The sequence below is a fragment of the Triturus cristatus genome, chromosome 10 (genome assembly GCF_964204655.1).
Source record: "Triturus cristatus chromosome 10, aTriCri1.1, whole genome shotgun sequence".
NCBI classification, from domain to species: Eukaryota; Metazoa; Chordata; class Amphibia; order Caudata; family Salamandridae; genus Triturus; species Triturus cristatus.
In genome coordinates this window covers 880,519,713-880,540,132 of record NC_140593.1, presented here as the reverse complement: position 1 = coordinate 880,540,132, position 20,420 = coordinate 880,519,713, and the positions used below count along the sequence as shown (strand labels likewise).

Below are 20,420 nucleotides of genomic sequence, written 5' to 3'. Positions count from 1 at the left end.
GTATGTTGGTGCATCAACAGGGGACCAGCTATGGGTGACTGTATGATATCAGTGTGAGTTCTGAGCCAGCATCTTACAGAAGAAAGCATTTGTGTTGCCAGGTGCATCGCTGTGAATGAGTCCGGGTATTATAAGTAGAGACCCGAGAATGTCGAGGTTTTTCACAGAAGCAGAGCCCAGTTATTAAGAGCAGAGTTCTGAATAAGCCTTTGTAATATCAAAGGAGTGTGGACATTATCAAGAGCAGATCTCCGAGTAAGTCTGTCCCATTTTAACTGCAAGGCTCCACAGGAGTCAGGGTATTTTAATGAGTACTGCTCTGAGGTGGGGTGAAACACTGAGGTGGAACGGAACACTGAGGTGGAACTCGGAGGTTGGTGGAACACTGAGGTGGAACTCTGAGGTGGGGTGGAACTCTGAGGTGGGGTGGAACACTGAGGTGGGGTGGAACACCGAGGTAGAACGGAACACTGAGGTGGAACTCTAAGGTGGGGTGGAACACTGAGGTGGAACGGAAAACTGAGGTGGAACTATGAAGTGAGGTGGAGCACTGAAGTGGAACTCTGAGGTGAGGTGGGGTGGAACACAGGTGGGGTGGAACACTGAAGTGGGGGTGAAACACTGAGTTGGAACTCTGAATTGGTGTGGAAATATGAGGTGGGGTGGAACTCTGAGATGGAAATATGAGGTGAGGAGGAACACTGAGGTAGGGTGAGCGTTACAAGGAACAAAGCTCTGGGTAACTGCGCATCCCTCAATGCAGAGCTAGGAAGAGCAGTTTCACGTGTGAGCAGAGCTCTGAGTCACTCTGGATATCGATATACTGTCTGTGGGGTACCTGACGATACAGGTAACTACAGAGCTTTGCATAAGTCTTTGACACAAAGAAAAAAGCTCTTAGCGAGGCTCGGAATTAACGAGAGTGGATATCTGACCAAAATGGGAACTAAAAATCGAGTTCTCATTGAGGTTGTGAATAAACAAGACCAGAGCTACACAGTAGCACTAGTCTGGGTACTATTGAGAAAACCGAGATTTGAGTGAGTTTGAGTTTTTTAATGTTTTCTTATTTCAGACTTTGTTGTGCTGATGTATATGGCCACCAGACAAGTGTGAAACGCCTTAAATTAACCCATGTAGATGGTGGCACAGGCTGCTAACAGTCCAGTATGTATTGACCAAGTTACACTTCAATTGTACTTATTCAACATATTCACTTCATGGTTAATAATACATCTGTTTGTTCATGGTTAATTATCATTTATTTACCAATCATCTTCATTACCCTTGGTCCACCTCCTCCTTGTCACAGTCACTTACATATTGGACCCCCGTTGGACTTTAACATGTTTTTTGGGATTGCCTTGAGCATGGCAGTGGCTGCAGGGATACGAGTACTTGAGAAAAGTTATAAAGTCTTCACATACCTTGCAAAATATAGTATTGCTAATCAACCTTTCCAGTTAAGTTTGCAATGTTTATGGGTTAAAAAATTCTAGTAGTTTGTGGACATCAAGCAATGGAAATTAGGACACTTAGCCACTTCATGGAAGGTTTTCAGCCCTGGCTCTTACAGGGAGACAGTGTCATCCCATGTCTTTGTAGACAGAAACCTCCTGCTCCAGTGAGATGCTTTACTCCGAGAGGTGATTCATAAACAGGAAAAAAAGGGACACAACTGATCCTTGGGGACCTCATGGGTAACCATTTTACTAAGCAGCTTTCATGCTATTAATGCTTTACATGCAATACAGTGGGCCCAATACAGACTTGTTGATGGGTAGAGTCAAAGTTGCTTAGGACCTTATTACGAGTACAGCGTACCTGGGACTTAATGATGGTCGCGGTGGGACCGCCACAAGACCGCTGCCTCTGCCGCGAAAAGGGTGGCGGAAATGCAGGTGGCGCCCAGGCGAATCTGCCCATGGGGGTGCATGTGGGCGGGGGGGCATATTGTGTCCCTTAAAATTGCTTCTTTGTCTGCGCACTGTGTGGCATGTATGACATAGTGCATGCCACACCGTGCACAAATGTGCTGTATGCGCCGTCACGGCGGCAGTATGCTGTTTAGCCTCTCCTATGAGCCTAACATACCCACTGTCGTGACACCGCAGTACCTCCCGCCTGCCCCGGATTCAAGTCGTAATCCAGCGGACAGGTTCACCACTGGTTTGGCGGTCTTCCTGGGACCGCCACAGTGGCGGTCCAACAGGAAGACCGCCAAACTTGTAATAAGGCCCTTAGTTTTTATGTACTCTTATCGAATCAATACACATAGCAGACAGTTGCTCAGGGTGGTTTTCATTGACCAGAAGTAGCTCCCACAATGGGAAAGGTTGAATATCCCTCTTCTAGTGTTTAGCCTGAATTTCTTATACTAAATCCACAGAACACCTGAACCAATTGCCGCCAAGCCGTCTCAGCTTCAGAGCTTCTAAAATTAGCTGCAGAAGTTACTTCTGAGATGGGGATGGGGATGGAGCAGAAAAAAACATGCTGCTGCATTGATGGCAACCTTCATGTCGGGAACTACTGCCTGCCGGATCAACAAGCATTGGCATAGCCAATAGGTCTCGCCTTTGGGATCGTATAAGTGTTTAGCCACGCAAAACTTGATGTTGTTGCACCAAGGATATTGTGCTGCATAACTCAAAACTTATAAGGTCCCAAAGGCGAGACCTATTGGCTATGCCAATGCTTGTTGAAGTGACCCGTCATGCCGGACGAGACAGTCGTTAAATAGCCAAATGAAAGTGACGTCGGCTGACGTTTGGATGCAGCGTTAATTGCTAAAAATAATTGCAGGAAATTCAGAACAGCTAGAACGCCAACCGAGGCGTCCATTTCCCGAATTAGAAGAAGCTCATTCTAACTGATCGTGAACTCGGAAAGCATCTCACAAAGCATCCAAATGGGTATCAGGGATACAATCCCCTAATACCCCAAAGGTAAAAATGAACAAATGATAATAAAATTGTTAGCCGCACACACATAAAATCCGTGAACAGCAAGTATTGAGAACCAAAAGTGTGGGAGAGAAGGTTCCGAACCCCGTATGTACATACACCCAATCAACCATTCTTAGTAGTATGAGCTACCAGAACTTGTAGTTACAAAGCCGCTTCAAAAAGGCATCAAACAAAGCCCATTCAAAAAAATCATCTAAAGCCAGACGAATACAAGTAAACTATCGAAAATCTGTATTTGAATTGTTTAAAACATGGACGAAAAAGTATGAAATCTCTGTTTACTACGGGCAATTAATCATGAACTCGGAAGGTGCCTCACAAGGCATCCCAATTGGTACCATGGATACACTACCTTAATACCCAAAAGGTAAACAGGAGCAAAAGGCAATTAAATTATTTGCCACACACACATAGAATGCGTGAACAGCACGTATTAAGAACCAAAAGTATGGAAGAGGAAGTTTCAAACCCAGTAAGTACATATACCCAATCATCCGTTCTTAGTAGTATGAGCTACCAGAACTTGTAGTTCCAAAGCCTCTTCGTAAAATCATCAAGTCCCCGGTCTTCACTGCCAGAGAATCATCACCTAAAATCAGGAAATATTCGTAAAAAAGTGCAGAATAGCAAAAAGGGGGACCAGAAAAAGAGACAAAGTCTAGTTCCACCCCACCATGGGGGGATCTCAATGGAGATTAGAGACCAAAAGTAAACAAGCATTGGCTGAGCGGCAGTAAAAGTAACGCCGCGCGGCCGTAAAAGCGGAAGTGATCGCGATGACGCGCCAAAGCATGCTAGGGATGTGCGTGCAGCAGCGTGCGCGCTTGTGCGCATGACAGTAAGCTGGTGGCCGCTTTGGTAGCACTTTTCAAAGCAGCTACTAAATGTCTCGGCCAGACCAGCGCATGCGCTGGATCAGGCGAGACCTAAAAAGGAGCTCTCAGAATTATGCACAATCTTCCTTCCCATATCTTCTGCAGTGTTTGTGGGAGGAGGGGAATTGGAGGGAAATCAAAGAATGACTCCTCTATCCATAGACTTACTATAATAATAATAATAATCCACATTTGTAAAGCGCGAACAATCACCCGTAAGGGTCTCTAGGCGCTCGGGCCGTTGGGAAGATTAAGCAAGCTATTGCCCAGAGTCACATGGTGCTGGGCTAATCTGGCGCCGGGGATCGAACCTGGGCTAATCTGGCGCCGGGGATCGAACCGTGATCCCCAGATTCCGGCGTCAGTCGCCCTGGCCGCGGCGCCACACCTCTTCCTATTTGTGTTTGTGGGAGGAGGGGAATTGGAGGGAAATCATAGAATGACTCCTCTAGCCATAGACTTGCTAGAACATCTACCCTCCCCATGCTGCTGACACCAGATCTCCATACAGAAGTGATGGAGCATGGCTTTTGACTGGGAAGCAAATAGGTCTAACCAAGCACTCAGACATCATCTGAAATGCCTGTTGGCTGATATGAAACACTAGCAAAATGGTATGTTATGACTTATTCCACATGAATATTGTCCTTCCCTTGAATATACACCGTCATTAGGGGAAGCAAATGTGCCATTGACCATGAACAAATGGAGCCAGCCAGATAGGAGAAAGATTTGCTTCTTGTTCATCTTTGACAATTTATGTAGCATTTCGCTACTTGGTTGTCTTTTCTTATGAGAGATAGGTTCTCCGCAATATACTGAGCAAACCCTTAAAGATTGTACCATATCTCTGCCAACTCTCCGACTGTGTCCAAAAGTTGTTTTTTTCCATCAAATCTAGAGTTGCACCCAATCCCCTGAGGCTTGTGTCTGTGGAGATATTCAAGGGAAGAGGGCTCCGCTTTGGACCTCCTTTCTGTAGGTTCTTTGGCACCAGCTACCACTGGAAACCTTAAATCATCTCTGATGGGACAGGTACCAACTGGCTTGCTTCTTTGGACACTGGAGACCAATGATCAAACAAGTGATTGCCCATAGGTTTTAGGTGGTTTCAAGCCCATGAACAACCACTGCCATGGAGCCATTAACACTTGTACTGTTAACCAGAGATGAGCTGAAGCTTTTGGGAGAATTAGTTGATGAGATAATTGTGCAATTTCAATCTTCTCTGGGAGAAACACTCACCCTTTCCATGTGTCGAAAAGGGCTCTGCTGCTCTGGTTTTAGTTATGATTTTTTAAGATTTATTAGGAAGCTAGTGGCTCCAAGACTTGACACTCTGTCATCCCCATCTTCTTAGCATTACAAACCAAGAAAAAAAACAGACAAATCAGATCATATTTTCATATCTAACCAATCGTAGAAATATGAAAATATCTGAGCCCCCTCTAACTACAATGCTGCACCTACTTGAGCCAAAATCTTATCTTCTTGAAGACCACTTGGGACGATGAGAGTCTGAAACGAAGAGCTATGAACTTAACGTGCTGATTCCACATCAAAGTTCGCAGTTATCTTTGGCTGTATTGATCTATTGGCATGTGAAAGTAAGCATCCTGTATGTCTATGGTTATCAAAAACTCTCCGTTCAAAATTAAAGGGGATAGCTACCTTTGAGGAGAGCATCTTAAATGGAACATACTGGACAGATTTGTTCATTGCCTTTAAATCTAGGTCTCCATTTACATTTGGAACTAGAAAAAGAGCTGAATAGAAGCCTTGATACAACTCCGCTTCAGGACTGGCTCTATCGCTCCCTTGTGTAGCAGGTCTTTGATCTCTGCTAACATGGCGTTCTTCTTGAGTTTGACATTTGGTAACTGAGTTCATACCAACCAAGGTTTAGAAAGAGGGCGGTTGCATTCCATTCCATATCCCCCCTTGTGATGAATAAGACCTAATTGTCTTTTACGTATTTTTCCCACTGAGGGAAAAAGTAATTGATTGCTTCTTCACCCCCCCTCCCCCTTCCCACCAGACACACGAATGCATTGGTAGTCAGGATTTTGGAGTTTTTTGTTGATTATGAGAGGTCTGTGGTCTGGACTTTTCATACATTGCAGCCCCCAACCTCGAAATAGGTCACAAAAGGGTTGTCTTCTCTCTTGTAACCCTTATATTGATTTATTTTAAAGAGTCTGAAAGGTTGCAACATCTTATTTTCCTCTGCTGACTTCTGAACTAAATAAACCAGTTGTGAGTCGAATAGCATATTGCCCCAAAATGGAAGTTTTTGAACTAGATCACCCATGTAAAGGGTCCAACTTCCACAACTTCAGCGACAGAAGTCTTCTTCCTGATATTACTGCGCCCACAGACGTAGAAGAGAGCCATAACATATTAAACAATACATCACACTGGAACTGGGATAAAAGTTCCATACTCCCTAAAATACCTGCAGTGTTATTCCCCTCCTGTTGATAGTCGCAAACCAAATGGAAGTCTTTTAGTAATGCCTGGGTCACATACGCTTCATAGGTTGCCACCCTCAAAAGAAAAAATAAGAGACTGCATATGATCTTTATTAATCTTCCAATTTTTTTGTCTATTGCATCTGGCAAGGTTGAATCTTCAGAGGCTAAAGAAGATGAAGACACCATTATCGCCCAATTGAATTCCCTTATGGCATCTGTGGAAAGGTTGTTTCAAAATCCTTTAATGGCCATCTTTTTGACAGAAATCATTGAAAAACATTATTTATCAATACCTTTCCACTCTTTAAGTACCCTATTCTTTATCACTTAATTATCCGCAAGTTGTCCAACATAGGTGCATTGTACTGGGCAAAAAAGCCACCCTGCACCACCTTCTTAGATGGAAACCCAACACCCTTCTGATGTGCAAATGGGGACTTTGAACATACTTCCCCTTTGTGCCTGCTACTTGATCATCACAATCCTCATAATCCTTCTTTTGCATTTTTGTTGAAGATTCCACCAAGGCTTTACTCACTGCATCAGCGATGATGGCCTATATCTCAACCCTACTGATAGTACTTCATGTATGTATGTATGTCTGTATTTTTCATTTGTAGAGCGCACTGTAACCCTACGGGCATCCTGGTGCTAAGACACAGCAAGAAAATAAAACACAACTGCAAACTAGGCAAGACAGCTGATTACGCTCTGGGAAAAAGCCAGGTCTTAACTTGCTTGCGAAACAGCAACAAATCCTGTATCTGTATCCTCCTGCTGTTCTTCGATAGAGGATGTATTGCTGTGTTTTTGTGATTATTTTCTCACCTCTATTATGTCCTCACAACCACACAGAAGGCTCAAGAAGCTGTGGTGCCTTTTTACTTACCCTGTCTTGGTAACAAGAATCTCTTCTTCTGAGATGTTTCATCTCTAAGATACAGTCGTGCCTGCCTTCTATACGTGCGCCCAAGCAGACACCTCCAGAAAGGGAAAACTCCTACAGGTAGTTGAATAATCACATGGCACACTGAGGCCACTGCACATTGCATCCCGCCCCAACTAAGGCACCTGGATGGGAAGTGCGAAACACGTCAAGAAACTTTGTAAAACCCCGGCGCCCCCTACAGCAGGACACTCTGCAAGTAAACATTTTACCATTTAGATGCACCCCAAAAGCAAAGCGCAGGGTGTGTACATAGTAGAAGCAGGCGATGCAAAAGTTCCAAAGGCTGGAGGCCCACACTGCAGCGTTGGACACAGGGACACAGGATTTACAGATCTTATGAACAGTATTATTGCGAGGATTGTAAAAATGGAGAAGATTGAAAGGATGGTCAATCTCCAGAGGAGCACCCTTCTTTGGATTCTAGATATACCATTGCAATTACAATGTTCACTTCTGGTGGAGACTTCTGGTGTGTGGGCAGACCTACTAGTACTGCAGAGGGTGTGCACAGCTGTTTGTCTTTCCACCCCAAAAAAAGTGATGACTCCACAGTGGCTGGTAGACTCATGGCTTCTCTAAAGTCATTGGAATGGAGAGAAATGTCATAGAACAGCTACTGAAGCGCAGGTGGCTCTCCAGACCTCAGCACAAGCACATTGACCAGGAAAAGGAAGCTTGTTGCCATCAAGAAACAGGCATTAGGTCTGGCTTCAAAGAAATGTTGTATAGTAATGTGAAGCATTACACGTAAATAACATATGGATTTGTGCGCAAGTAAAGAACCATAGAATAATATCAGTGGAGGGTAAAAGGTAAACGACAGTTGCACTGTCAAGCCAGACCTAAAAATCTATGTAGGTTAATGACTGCCCTCCTCCCTTCTGTGCTGCTGCCAGAGAAAAACACCATAAATGATCTAGTTATCTAAGACACTTTAACAGCATTACACTGGCATGTATGAGCCCCTGGAAGTTCAGGCAGCTGGATGAATAAACAAACTGATCACAGCTGTTGGAGGGCAAGCACTTTTTGTGGAAGCACACAATTTTTGCCCCATCAAAACATGTACTCCTAGCTCCCAACATGTGGGTGGAGCCAAAGTCCCTCTCTAGTGATGCTCACATAATTGTCTGGCGACAACTGCGCTGTCAAGCCAGATTATGAAAACTGGTGTTGATGGTCCTGGCTACCCCGGTGAATTATCAAGCGTGCCTGAAGGTGTAGCAGGGAGAGAAGCGTTAACTATTTTCATAACTTGTATCTAGTGAGGCGTTTTTAAACAACTTACCAGAGAACTCTGGTATGCCTGAGGGAATTGTTCTTTTTGTTTGGCTTGCAGAGTCCTTGGTTGTTGGGGGTGGGTCTACTGCAGTAACAGGCTGGTGGGCTCTCTGACATCAGGGTGGTGCAGGGAGAGTTGATTTTGTTAAGAATAGTTGGATGCTTCTTTTCTTTGTCTCTGTGTTATTCTCTTTCCTCCCAAGTGGGGTCCTTAAGGGCTGGAGTTTAGGTTTCCGTATGGTATATGGGCGATAGTTTACTTATTGAACCTAAGATGTGTTTGTGTCTCAAGGGATCAATGCTGCGTCAGTTCGACTGTCTGTTTGGTACAGTATGTAACTTGCCCTTTGTGAATCCTGTAATACATATATTTGAACCTAAGAGAAACAGACAAAAAAAATAGGAGGAAAGTCGACATTTCAAACCTCTTAGTGTCTGACTTCGGAAAGGGTGATCATGAAGACGGGTAGGCTGAGGCATGTATACCACACAATTATATGAATAAAGAACGCATTGACACAGGCCCAATCATATACAATTTGCTTTTCAAGTAATAAGGCACCTAACATTAGTGTGCATGCCAAACACGTCTAATGGTGGCCCCCGGGCAGGGTAGGTTTTACATACCTGTATACCTTTGTTTAGCATATAAATATTTATAATCATAAAACAATTATGTGCAAGAAGCTAAACCACGTCGTGAACAGGTTCTAGGGGCAGACGAAGCACCCATCGCAAGGAAGCCACAGAAAGGGCACAGTGCACTGCCTCCCAACCAGTGATACACATCAACAGAGACAAACCATACCTAGATTTTAATTTGACCGAAATGGAGAAGGAAGCACTTACTAAACCAGGATAAAGGTATCCTAATCAACCCTGCCGATTAGGGCGTGGAATTGTTACTCAAAATAGAGAAAACTGTGACTGAGTCGGCGCTTGTCCAGTATGACAGATTATTGTACTTATAGGGATATGTTTACCCACAAATAACTGTCGACATAGTATTAATTCTAAGGAGTTTTTTTATCTGTTTTTACTTTGTCTTACCCCGTGTTTCACTCATTGCGCCGTATTTTCTTTAAAAAAAATTATGTGTTGACTTCTTCACGTGTCATCCTTATATGTCTTTGTCCTCCATGCATACTAATTTGCTAAGTGGCAGTATTATGATTAATACTGCTTGCATTTCCAATGATGGGCAACGACACGGTTCAGCCGTTGCTCTTTTTTTCTTTCTTTAAATTGAAAGGTACAGTTTAATGATGTTCTCTCGCAGTAAGTAACCACTGAACAATGCTGATTAACTCCTTTTGGACCACAGTCTTGCCTTTGAAATGTACAAAAACCTTACGTATGGGTATTGTCAATGCTTGTTGAAGAAAAGCCACCAACGAGCTCCTTGGACGTTTTTTTGTGTGCTTTATCATGCTTGGTTTGTTTATTTAAAACAATGATGTTACCTTCAAAATGGGAGAACAGAGCCGCAGCAGCTCTTCTGTGTCACCCATTGGCCCTCTCTTAGTCAGTGGAAAAGGAAACAAGCATTGGCATAGCCAATAGGTCTCACTTTTGAGACCTTATAAGTATTTAGTTGTGCTGCACAATATCCTTGGTGCAATAACATCAACTGTTGCATGGCTAAACACTTCTAAGGTCCCAAAGGCGAGACCGATTGGCTGTGCCAATGCTTGTTTTGTTTTGGCAGCACAACTGTTTGCAAGAGATATTGTTATCAATTCTTTAACATATACATAATGGTGCTTTGGATCCTCCCTTAGGAATATTACTTTCTCATCTCACACTATTAGCTGTTTGGTGTATTGTTCTCCATCCTATAGATATCTTGCTTTGCCTTACACGAAGGACTATTATACCTCAGAAAAATGCTCTCAATCATCACTCAACAATCATCAATTCTTTCTTGCATGTATTTTATAAGAAAAGCAATCATTTTTTACTCCAATAATGTTTTTATTGGGACTCAAATGTGAGGCAATAACACCACCACCTCTGCTACCACCATTAAATACGACAACACCAACAACACCATAATATAATGCAAATAGCAACATGGAGAACGACCCCTTGAAACAGTGGGTAGTATTAGGGTGACGGTCTGTCTCCAATCTACATAGGGCAGGGGTCTTCAAACTGGGGTCAGGTCCCTGCTTGGCACATCCCTAGTATGATGCTCAAGGAGTACGTGGGAGCTTTTTTCTGACTGTTGAATCTGCTCCGTTTCTATTTCTCATAGGTTTTTGAGTTTGACTTCCAATGGAAGGTGAGAAGAAAGGTTGTTGTTCAACTTGTTTTGCTTAGCAGAAGGCAAAGATGACACTTACCTCCACATTTCCAAAACTGTTTGCCCTCCGTTTAAAAAGGTCTTAAAATATAATGAACGCTTCACTGTTGCTTCTTGTAAGAAAGATTGGCTAGAGGCTGGTAGGGATGACGCCAATGACCTGTGCTCAAGGGCATCAAGTAGGGGTGTGTGGCGCTAGCCACCCACAGCGACCCTTGCCCCTTTCCTGCTTCCGTGATCCTTTGGCCTGAGGCAGCAGGATGTGGCAGCACAGGCACAACTTCCTTGTCCTCGTCTCGCAAGTCGCATGGCGGGTGTGAGGAATCCTAAAAAGCGATTGACGTGCCTGTCACTTCCGGTCTAAGTGCCCCAATGACACCTGGCTCTTAAGGGCAGTCCGCGACCTGTGCTCCCACTTTGGAGTGGCCACGGTGACATCAGGACCGGAGTGAGGCACAGCACATCGGGTCAGAACACAACTGGGTAAAAATCCCGCCCACTCAGCCCCTTATTCTTAAGTTTCACAAGATTCAGCTGGGATAGTGGCATGCAGCAGTCAATGATTTCAAGGTAGGGTGACCAGATCTTGAGTACCCAAACCAGGAAATTTTTCAAAAATAGAAGAAGGACTGCAATTTTACATCAATGGAGCGGCGCACAGTGGCAGCTCTTATCAACATAGGAACAAAGAAGTGACACGAAGACAATAATTAAAATGTAATTTCTAAAACTAGCACCATACCTGTTAATTAAAATTCTTACTTATAACAGCTGCTAACTAGCACAGCTTTAGGACACCCAAAAAGTGCCTCTCAATGGTTTCAGTCGACCCTCTCTAAAAACTGAGACATGAGCCAAAATTGCCGAAATCTGCAGGGACGGCTAGTGAAAACCCGGGTCTGTCCCTGCAAATCCGGGACGCCTGATCACCCAATTTCAGGAACCGATGTACTCCCTATCATTACGTTTTTAGAACAGCACTGACTTTACGGGAAGAAATCCTTATTCTGCAAATGTGTTCATGCTGGGTTAGGCTCACAGTTTACCAGCGTAGGCCTTGAGGCTGAAGCTCTGGTCTCACATTGTGCAGCCCCTTTCTTCAGCCTTTTGCTGAGGAGGTGAGATCATGGCAGGGGCAATAGGTACAGAGAGATGGGACTGGCACTGAGGGATGCCACTAGTTTCCCACTGAGCCCACCCCTAACCCACATGCAACTCTCACGTGCAAGTGATTATGCATCGCCCCAGGATTTACATCAACATCAAGCTTCCTAAACTGAATAAAAAGAAATCTCAACATGTGAGGAAAGAACACCCCCCAAAAGAAGTGATGCAGTGAGTCTGCATTAAAAACTGTTCTCGTCGGTTTCTCCGGGTGATTTATAGCTTTCCAAAATGGTCTCGAGCAGCCTCCGGAGCCCAGTCAACCTAAGGCCCAGTTAATCAGCCCACATCTGGACTTTTTTGCCGAGTTGTAATTTGAAACCTTGAGCTGGGCCATTTGCATCGGAGGAGCTGCCTGTCTCCCAGACTGCTGCATGGGAACATTCCATGGTGGTTCAAAAAGGGAACATTCAGGCAGACACGGAGGAAAGAGTCTGGAAGAGCTGAAAAGCACAATAGGGGAGGGAGACGGTGCGATCGAACAGGGGGAAAGGGGAGAGCGGGAGAGGGGAGGGGTGGGGAGGACTGCGCAGCTACTTAGAAGGGAGAGACTTGAGGATGAGGAGAGGTATAGGGAAGAAATTGAGGAAGGGCAAGAGAAGGAACTCAGAAGACACACAGAGGGATCTCAGTGGGACGAGAGAGCCTGGAGGGACTGAGGAAAAAAAGAAAGACACTTTCTGAAGAGACAGAGAAACTGGAAAACCGAGGAGAGAGGTGAAGTGAGTAGAAGAGAAGGCAGGGTTTAGAGCATTCTGCTACTGAACACTTTGCCAAGAAGTTTAACCGTGTGCGCAGCAAACGCTGAAAGCCCCGTTTTCTACAGCAGCATCGGGAGGGAGTTTGGGTGACTGCAGATTCCGTGTACAGGCCCTCTGTTGTTGATGAATTAAACAGCTATGCATCTGCATGGCTGCTTGCAGGGCTTTCCCAAGTCCGTGGCCCACTTGTGAGGGGAAAAAGACGCCTTGATCGTTCTGTTCTGAAAGGCTCGAGTATTCACGCAGTGAGCACAGAGGAACAAGCCCGGGAGTTGTGTGCGCGCGCTAAACAGAAATTTAAAAACAAAAACACGCGAGTGGAGCGCGCTTGCGCTACGGCAAAAGTGAAAGCAGCTGCAGCGCCACGTCTGGCGAGTGGTGTGCGATGTGCGTGCACCATGACGAGAGAGGAAAGCCAGATGGCGCCTCTGCTCGTGCCTGTGCGCGTAACCGCACACTCTATGCCAGACAAAAAGCTGTGGTCAGCTTTTTAAAGCCCACTCACTAAATGTCTCGCCAGTTCAGCGCATGCGCTGGCTCAGGCGAGACCTAAAAAGGCTACTTTGACCAGCCTTTCATTAAAAACGAAAATCTGAAGCCCTTTTTGACAATACACTTTTTAATATTTTTCCCAAAATATTTTCCCCTTCCAGGGAACTGGTGTTAGGAATTGTCAACTTGATTTTTTTTAAAACTGAACTCCAACAACTAGATGGAATTTGAATTTGAAATGTTCAATTTTCCGTAGAAGTAAATTAATGTGCGTAAGCGACAGGATGATGAGACAGAGTGATGAAGGCAAAGAAGATAACTGGTTGGTACTCGAGGGAACAGAAATCAGGGTGATCTTATTCCCTTCTTAATGCCTTTAATTGCTTGGAACACAAGTGGATTGGGCGGGTACATCTGACTGATAGCTACACAGGCCATTGGTTACTGGTAGATCATGCAATCTTCCCACAGTTGATTACAGCGTTACATGCAGGTCACACCCGTCCCTTGAAGTCTCCTGGTAGGTAGGCAGACCTAAGAACAGTTCAAATGTACTGGACCAAGATTTCAAGATGAAAAATGGAGAAAAATTGAAATGAAATACAATCACCGTGCCCACTACGCCTCTGCTAAGTTATATGTGTAGAACTACTTTTCACTTGGAAGTGTTTCCTTTAGACTAGGACGTAGAACATTCTGAGAGTTGAGTAGATTAGGCACGTCGAGAAGCACTGTGAGAATGATCTGAGGTTCTGCAAGGGATATTTATCCACCAGATGAAATGAAGTAGTCATGTAATCAGGTCATACCAGGGTGTGATGTCTACTCAGCATTCCAAAAGCTGCGACTACACCACCCCCGCTAAGCATGGTGCAACCCTTTCCCAATGGAGATATAGAAAAAAATGTATACAGCAAAGGACCACCAGATCTCTTGCGTATGTTCCTGTGTAATCCTGACCTAACTCCCATTATCTAGTTTATGACTGGTACTTTTCAAGTGTGTGTTGGTTTGGTTTCCATTAACTTATTACTTCAAGGCTGCTGTTTAGTTTTAGTTGCCGGAGAGGATGCCATGAATTACAAAGGGAGTATTTTCCTATCCCACATCGTCATCTAGATCTAAATCTCCTGTTCAGCTACCCCAAAGACATACATCGCATATCCTGCCTTCCAATAGCTTGTTTACATTCCTTTAAACATGGCTGGCTAAAGACTGGCAGCGGAGGCCTCCACGCCTCAGTGAAGTCTGATTGGAATTGTTCCACACTAGCCTAACACCTTATTTTTCACCCCACTAATCATGATCGCCCTAGAAACCTCTGTCTCTGTTGTCCTAGGGGCATGTTGTGCCAGCTCAGTATCTCACTTTCATCACATCCACACGCCTGTCCGGTTGACCAGAAAATTAGATGTTAAGAAAAAAAGACTTGATCATTTTGCATGGGAGAATGTGGTGTGAGTGACCTAACAAGTAAAATTGATAGTTTTTTGTTGTAAACTGAGCCCAGTTTTTGATGGGGTAGCTCAGAAGAAGAAAGAATCGCTTCTGAAAACTCCAATCAACGACTTTTAAAGCCAGAACTCTTGTACACCGGATGGAAGACATCACTCCTCCTGGTTATCCAGGTAGCCAGCTGCAAATGATCTTTCCGATGCCTAAGTGGCTTGTTCAGGCATAAAACATTTCATGACCCCTTTTGTTTCCTAAGACGTGGTCTTGAAGGATCTGCATGGCGTGCTCTGGTACGCATGCGCGTGTTCCTTCTGCCTTAATATTGATTGTTAGAATGTTAATAATAAGATCGCTAATAGTAACAACAATAAAAAAAAATAAAAAAAAAATGGAAGTACAGGGAATGTTGAAATTCCATTTATCACATGCACAACCAAAGCTGAATTGTCTCTTAAATAACAGGCGTTTTTTTTCATAAATCTAGGTGTAACAGGCGAGTAGCTATTTCCAGGCACACTCATGCGTAATTGTGCATTGCTGTTATTTTTCGCAGGCTTTATTTTATTCTCTAATTTGCTTTGTTATTATTTTTAATAACCTCCCCATCTTGAGTGTGGGTAGCTGTCCAGAATTATTAGGTTTAGTTCTCGAAACTGCTCTTTCTCCTCTCTGGCAGTCAACACTGCTACAGGACATCAGGGTGTGGGATTCATACACAGGCCCTGCATGGGAGCTTGAAGTCTCTTCCAGGCCAGCAGACCCCTGAATACTTTTTCTTTCTTTCTTTAACAGAAATTTGGAGAACGTGGAGGGAGACCGCACGCCGTTTTTCATTTTTGAAGTTATTAACGTGCTCTCGGCTTCTACATCCAGGGTGAGTATTGGGGAGTTACCCAAACCCCCTTTCAGACTCTCACAGTTTGAGCATCGCTGAGTTTGGGAGCTGGGAGGAACCACTGCATGCTTGAAATGGTGGTGTAGACTGTCATTTGGAAGTGAAGTGGATTGTGGGAAGAGTGTGAGATGGTCCTGCCTCATTTTGTTCAGCTGTGCACCTTCCTCTTCAGAGAATGAATCAAGCATCGACAAGGCCAGTGGGTCTGGCCTGGGCAAACTGGTGCAATGGTTAATTCTTTTATTTCAAGCAAATACCGCAAAAATAAAATGAAAGGAAAAAACAGAGCCTGTATCTGACTAACTGTGGCGCCTATATTCCTGAAATTAATATGTTAAAATAAAATGACCATTGTATAACATTTTAATAGGACTGTGCGGGTGCAACTAGCCATAGAAATCCTTTTAGTTTTAATGCACATCACAGGAAAATATGATTTTTATTAATGCAAGAAATTAAATTACTGTAACTCACTTAAACGCAGTTTAAATACACAAGGATGACTAATAAAATGATAAATAATGGAAAGGAATAAAACATTGGAAAGTAAACTATTGACTTACTAGCCCCTTGCACTGAAGTGCACTTTCTTTTACACGGATATGTGCATGTGATCAGGCCCTGTGGTGTCACTCCCAGGCCAAAATGGCTGAAGTGGGCTGGCCACTACCCCATGCTTTTTGCTTTGATGGGCAGAAGCAAATTGAGACTAACAGTTGACCAATGGATGAAGAGAGCTGGTCTAAAGCCACTTTCTGTATGGATACATGCATGTTTTTTCTATGTATTAATTGGTGTAAAAACACGAGGCTAGCAAGACAACTTAAGCGGTCTCTAGACTTCACATAGAAATAGACTGTTTCCGAACTCTGGTCTGACGTCAGAGACCGAGATCATTCCCTATACATCTGTCCTATCCAATCAGAGCACAAAGACAATGGTCTTTTCTCCCGTAGGCCTGTCATGTTTCCAGAAGCCCCGCCCTGTTTCCTAATGCCCTGCCTTAATCCCAAAAGTCTCCCCTGGAGAGTAATGGCAACACCCATCTGCGTGGCCTATCTTGAACTTTTCTTCATGACCCTGTAGCACATTGAACAGGCTGTAAATGAGTCCTGTTTGTTGGTTACGTCAGTTCAGATAGATGTGAGTCATCAGCCTATTTCAGATCTGCAACTTAAGAACAAACACTGTGTGTGGAGGGGGCGGGCCCTTGGAGGGGTTAGAGCGTCATGCTGATAGTTGCCTGCTAGGCACTTCTGCCCCCTTCCATCACCAGCCCCTCCCACCCATGCCCAAAAAACCCTTCTAGAGCCGTGCGAGTTGGTAAGCTTTCTGTTGTGACTTTTAAGCTCACACCGTTTTGTATTGTGGTAAATTATCCCCTCACTTATATTGAGGAAAATGAAAATACCGATCCCAGATTCCAAAGAAAAAACACAGCTTTAGCTAAGCTGCAGACTTTAACAGTTTGACATCTCTTACTTGGAGGTGTTGCAATAAAAATAAGATAAACCAAGTTTAAGTTGCAGTTATCCTTAAGTTTTGAAGTCCAGCCTCTGCTTGGGGCTTTCAATCGCTACATTAGTTGTTTTGGTTCTGAAGTTTAAGGTTTTGGATTAAAATGTTGGATTCATTCTCTTTATTGATTTCATAAATTGTGCCCACACTTCGAGGTGGGGATTTTTCTGGGGACTGTGACTTGCAGCATGACATACTTAAGTGGCTTGGGTGTAATAAGAAGGATCCATTGTGTACACAATACCCCGTCAACAACACTACACTACCTCGTAAGTAGTAATTTCCCTCTGAGGAGGGCCCCTACCAGGTTTAAAGAACAGAAACATAATCTGGTTGCCACAGTAACAAAGCTTTATCCAACAGAGCAAGAGTCTGTTACTCTGAAAACTAAAGTTGAAGTAGTGGTTTCTGTTCTACATTACACAAAGGGGCTGTTTTAGATGACGAAACCTCATATATTCCTGACTAGTTTAGGGTCTCCCTCAAGCTTTCTTTGTTATGCGTGGTTTCCAAGACATAAGCTCACTGTCATGGTGGCTGCGTTTACTGCTTCTCACAAAACTCACTGTTCAGCGGGTGCCTTTATTATCTAGCTTTTGCAGCTTCATATCCTATCAGAACAGGGACGTGGCATGGTTCCTTACCCGTGAAAGACTACCTCCCCGCTGCCTCAACTTTACCTCCTGGCATTGTTTGTTGGTGGTGCCCAAGTATGGAAAGGAGACAGAAAAGGGAGGGGACATGGGCCAGATTGCTGTGGAGAATCTTGCTAATCCATGAGGGGGAAATATATTCTGTGTATCTACTTTTGTGTTTGTGACCTAAGCACGTGGGTGGATGGCAGTGCCCAACACTTGAGAACCAAGGCACCAGATTAGGAATCTCTAACAGAGGCTGCCGGTCCCCAGCATTCAGCAACATCCAAGCGCTTACTTCAAAGACACTTGGCAATTTACAGCTCGAATCGCAGGATGTACTTCCAGTCTAGGATACTGCCTTTCTCTCCTGGGTAACAAACTCTGAGGTGTCCACCTCAGAGCTCCATAACGTTATGAGGACTCAGCCTTCGGGTTCCTTCCTCCCCTATATGGTTGTGGAACTCCACAGTGACTTGCAGCATCCTTATAATGAACGGCAGGGGAGACTTTATCCCTAATTTCTTAATTTTTGGTTTGTAAATTTAAGAAAATGACAGTTAGCAAGTATCATGTGAACACCAAAAGTTTACTCGGTTTTGCAGATGTCTTACCATGCTTTTAGAAATGACGACTCTAGTTTTATAATGTGATGGAACTACAAAGGATAGAACTAAATTCCCGGTTTTCTTATGTACGGTGCTTAATATTGCCAATTTAAAAATGTGGTCAAGTGGGGAACATGGAATGAGAATTTGGGTCTTGTTGCGAAGTCAGGAGACCAGAAACTGTAGTCGAATTGTCTGTTCTCAAAATACTTCAGTGCCTTGACCAACCCCTCAGCTTGTGCTCCGGTGCCAACAAAATCTGAAACCCTGCTCAAGAGGCACGAGTGGGATGAGGCAATAGGCACAAGATCTTGAGAACCAGAGAAGAAACAGGTAACATGAACCAAGAAAGGGATACACCTAAGAAAAATGGACGCGATAGCAAGTAACCCAATACAACAGTTCTTCTCGTTCCTGTGTTCCCTTCAAAGTACTCTCAGCAATCCTGTTTTACAAAGAGATTTCAGTATGTTGATGTACAAAGTCGCACATAGTTTGTAGTGGAAGAAGGATTTATACAGATGCATGCAGCTGGTCACTTTTAAGCTTAAAACAGGAAGGGGTGCATAGTCGTGTTTTCGGAGGTACATTGCAGTGTATGTGACAGTCCTAATTCTTTTTATTCTATACGGTAGTTGAAAGACCACAGCCATGAAGAGGGCTTCCCGCCATTGTCTCAGTTTGAGAACATCGCCATCTATGCATTGCACCTGTGCGAGTGCCTGTTTGATCCCTACCAGACTTGGAGAAGGCAGCTCACTGGGTAAGTCAGTGAAATTGGTGTTTTTTTTGTTATATAGCACACACTGTGGACTGAATCACTTCCAGCTGTTTCTGTGAATGTTAGGATGTGGGCACGGTCCTCAGTATAGATGCTGAGTGGAGAGAACTGGAACAGAACAAGATTACACAACCTGTCCACCTTTGGTTGTCCATAGTGTAACTAGATTCAGAAAAAAATCTAATGTCAGAGCATTGTGCAGTGCAGCCTTTGACATCATCACTAAAAAGAGAAAAAATAGACATATTTCACTGTACTACAGTCATCTTCAAAACGCCTCTGTTTGAGCTAGCTGTTTGCGCTATACCAAGTAACGCTATTATTATTATTATTAAAAGGAACCCACATTTTTCTAGCACAATTATCCTTCTTTCTGAATTTGGGGGTTGCATGTCTAACAACATGACCCACCTCATTCTTTTTGAAAATTTGTCAAAATGCCCAGAACTGTTGGTTTCATCTGAACAAAGCACGGTTGTAGTGGTAGTGACACTGCACACCCTTTTACCCCCTTGACATCACATGACCCTGAACTAAACCGATGTCCAAAGAAGTGGCATGACACGCACCTTGACTCTGCTACAATCACTTGAGAATCATAAAACAATTATTAAGTTAATCAACTGCTTGGACATTTTACCTAAGCATTGAGTGGCAGATATATCATTTACAAATGGAAGTGTCGGTCCATGGCTTCATTCTCTGGTGACCCTTAAACGGCTTCCACCCCATCAGTTATCGTACCAGAGAATTTCTGACCATGACACTTTGTTGGTACTTTCCGGAGGGAAAGATTCTAAAAAAGGCCTGTATCCCCACTCCAATGGTTGCTAGAGACTCAGTGGATCATCTGTTAGCTGAATATGGAAAAGAGGGAACACCTGGGATGGGGGAAGACCGGCAGGCGGGGAAAGTTCACATTTGTAGCATGTGCATTTTGTCCATGAGAGGTACTTCCTGCTGGGAGGTCTGTTATTTCCACCTGAATCATATAGAATTGATGAGAGATCTTTTTTCATCTCATACATCTCAAAAGGCTGATCTTTGAAGATAACTGTGGGTGAACGGACTATCCCTGGCTCAATGCACTACTTTGGTGTTGTCCATAGGGCCCATTGTGGAGAGATGTGGCTCACTGGTTAGAGGCGGCCGACCTGTAAGCAGAGAATCGGCCAGGGACCAGGGTTCAATTCCTGATGCGGCAGGGTCGTGGACCAGGGTCAAAACGGACTCGATAATTCTCGCCTCGGTACCCACT

General features: G+C 44.0%; 1 protein-coding gene across 6 annotated transcripts in view; it reads left to right on the top strand.

Annotated features, from left to right (window-relative positions):
• Positions 1 to 20,420, top strand: part of NBEAL2 (neurobeachin like 2) — a 737,578-nt gene that overhangs the window by 389,499 nt on the left and 327,659 nt on the right. For all 6 annotated transcript variants that reach the window (XM_085628557.1, XM_085628556.1, XM_085628554.1 and 3 more), the window contains exons 4-5: positions 15,518 to 15,599; positions 19,017 to 19,144. In XM_085628557.1, coding sequence (XP_085484683.1) covers positions 15,518 to 15,599; positions 19,017 to 19,144 — 210 coding nt within the window. The remainder of the gene's footprint in view (positions 1 to 15,517; positions 15,600 to 19,016; positions 19,145 to 20,420) is intronic.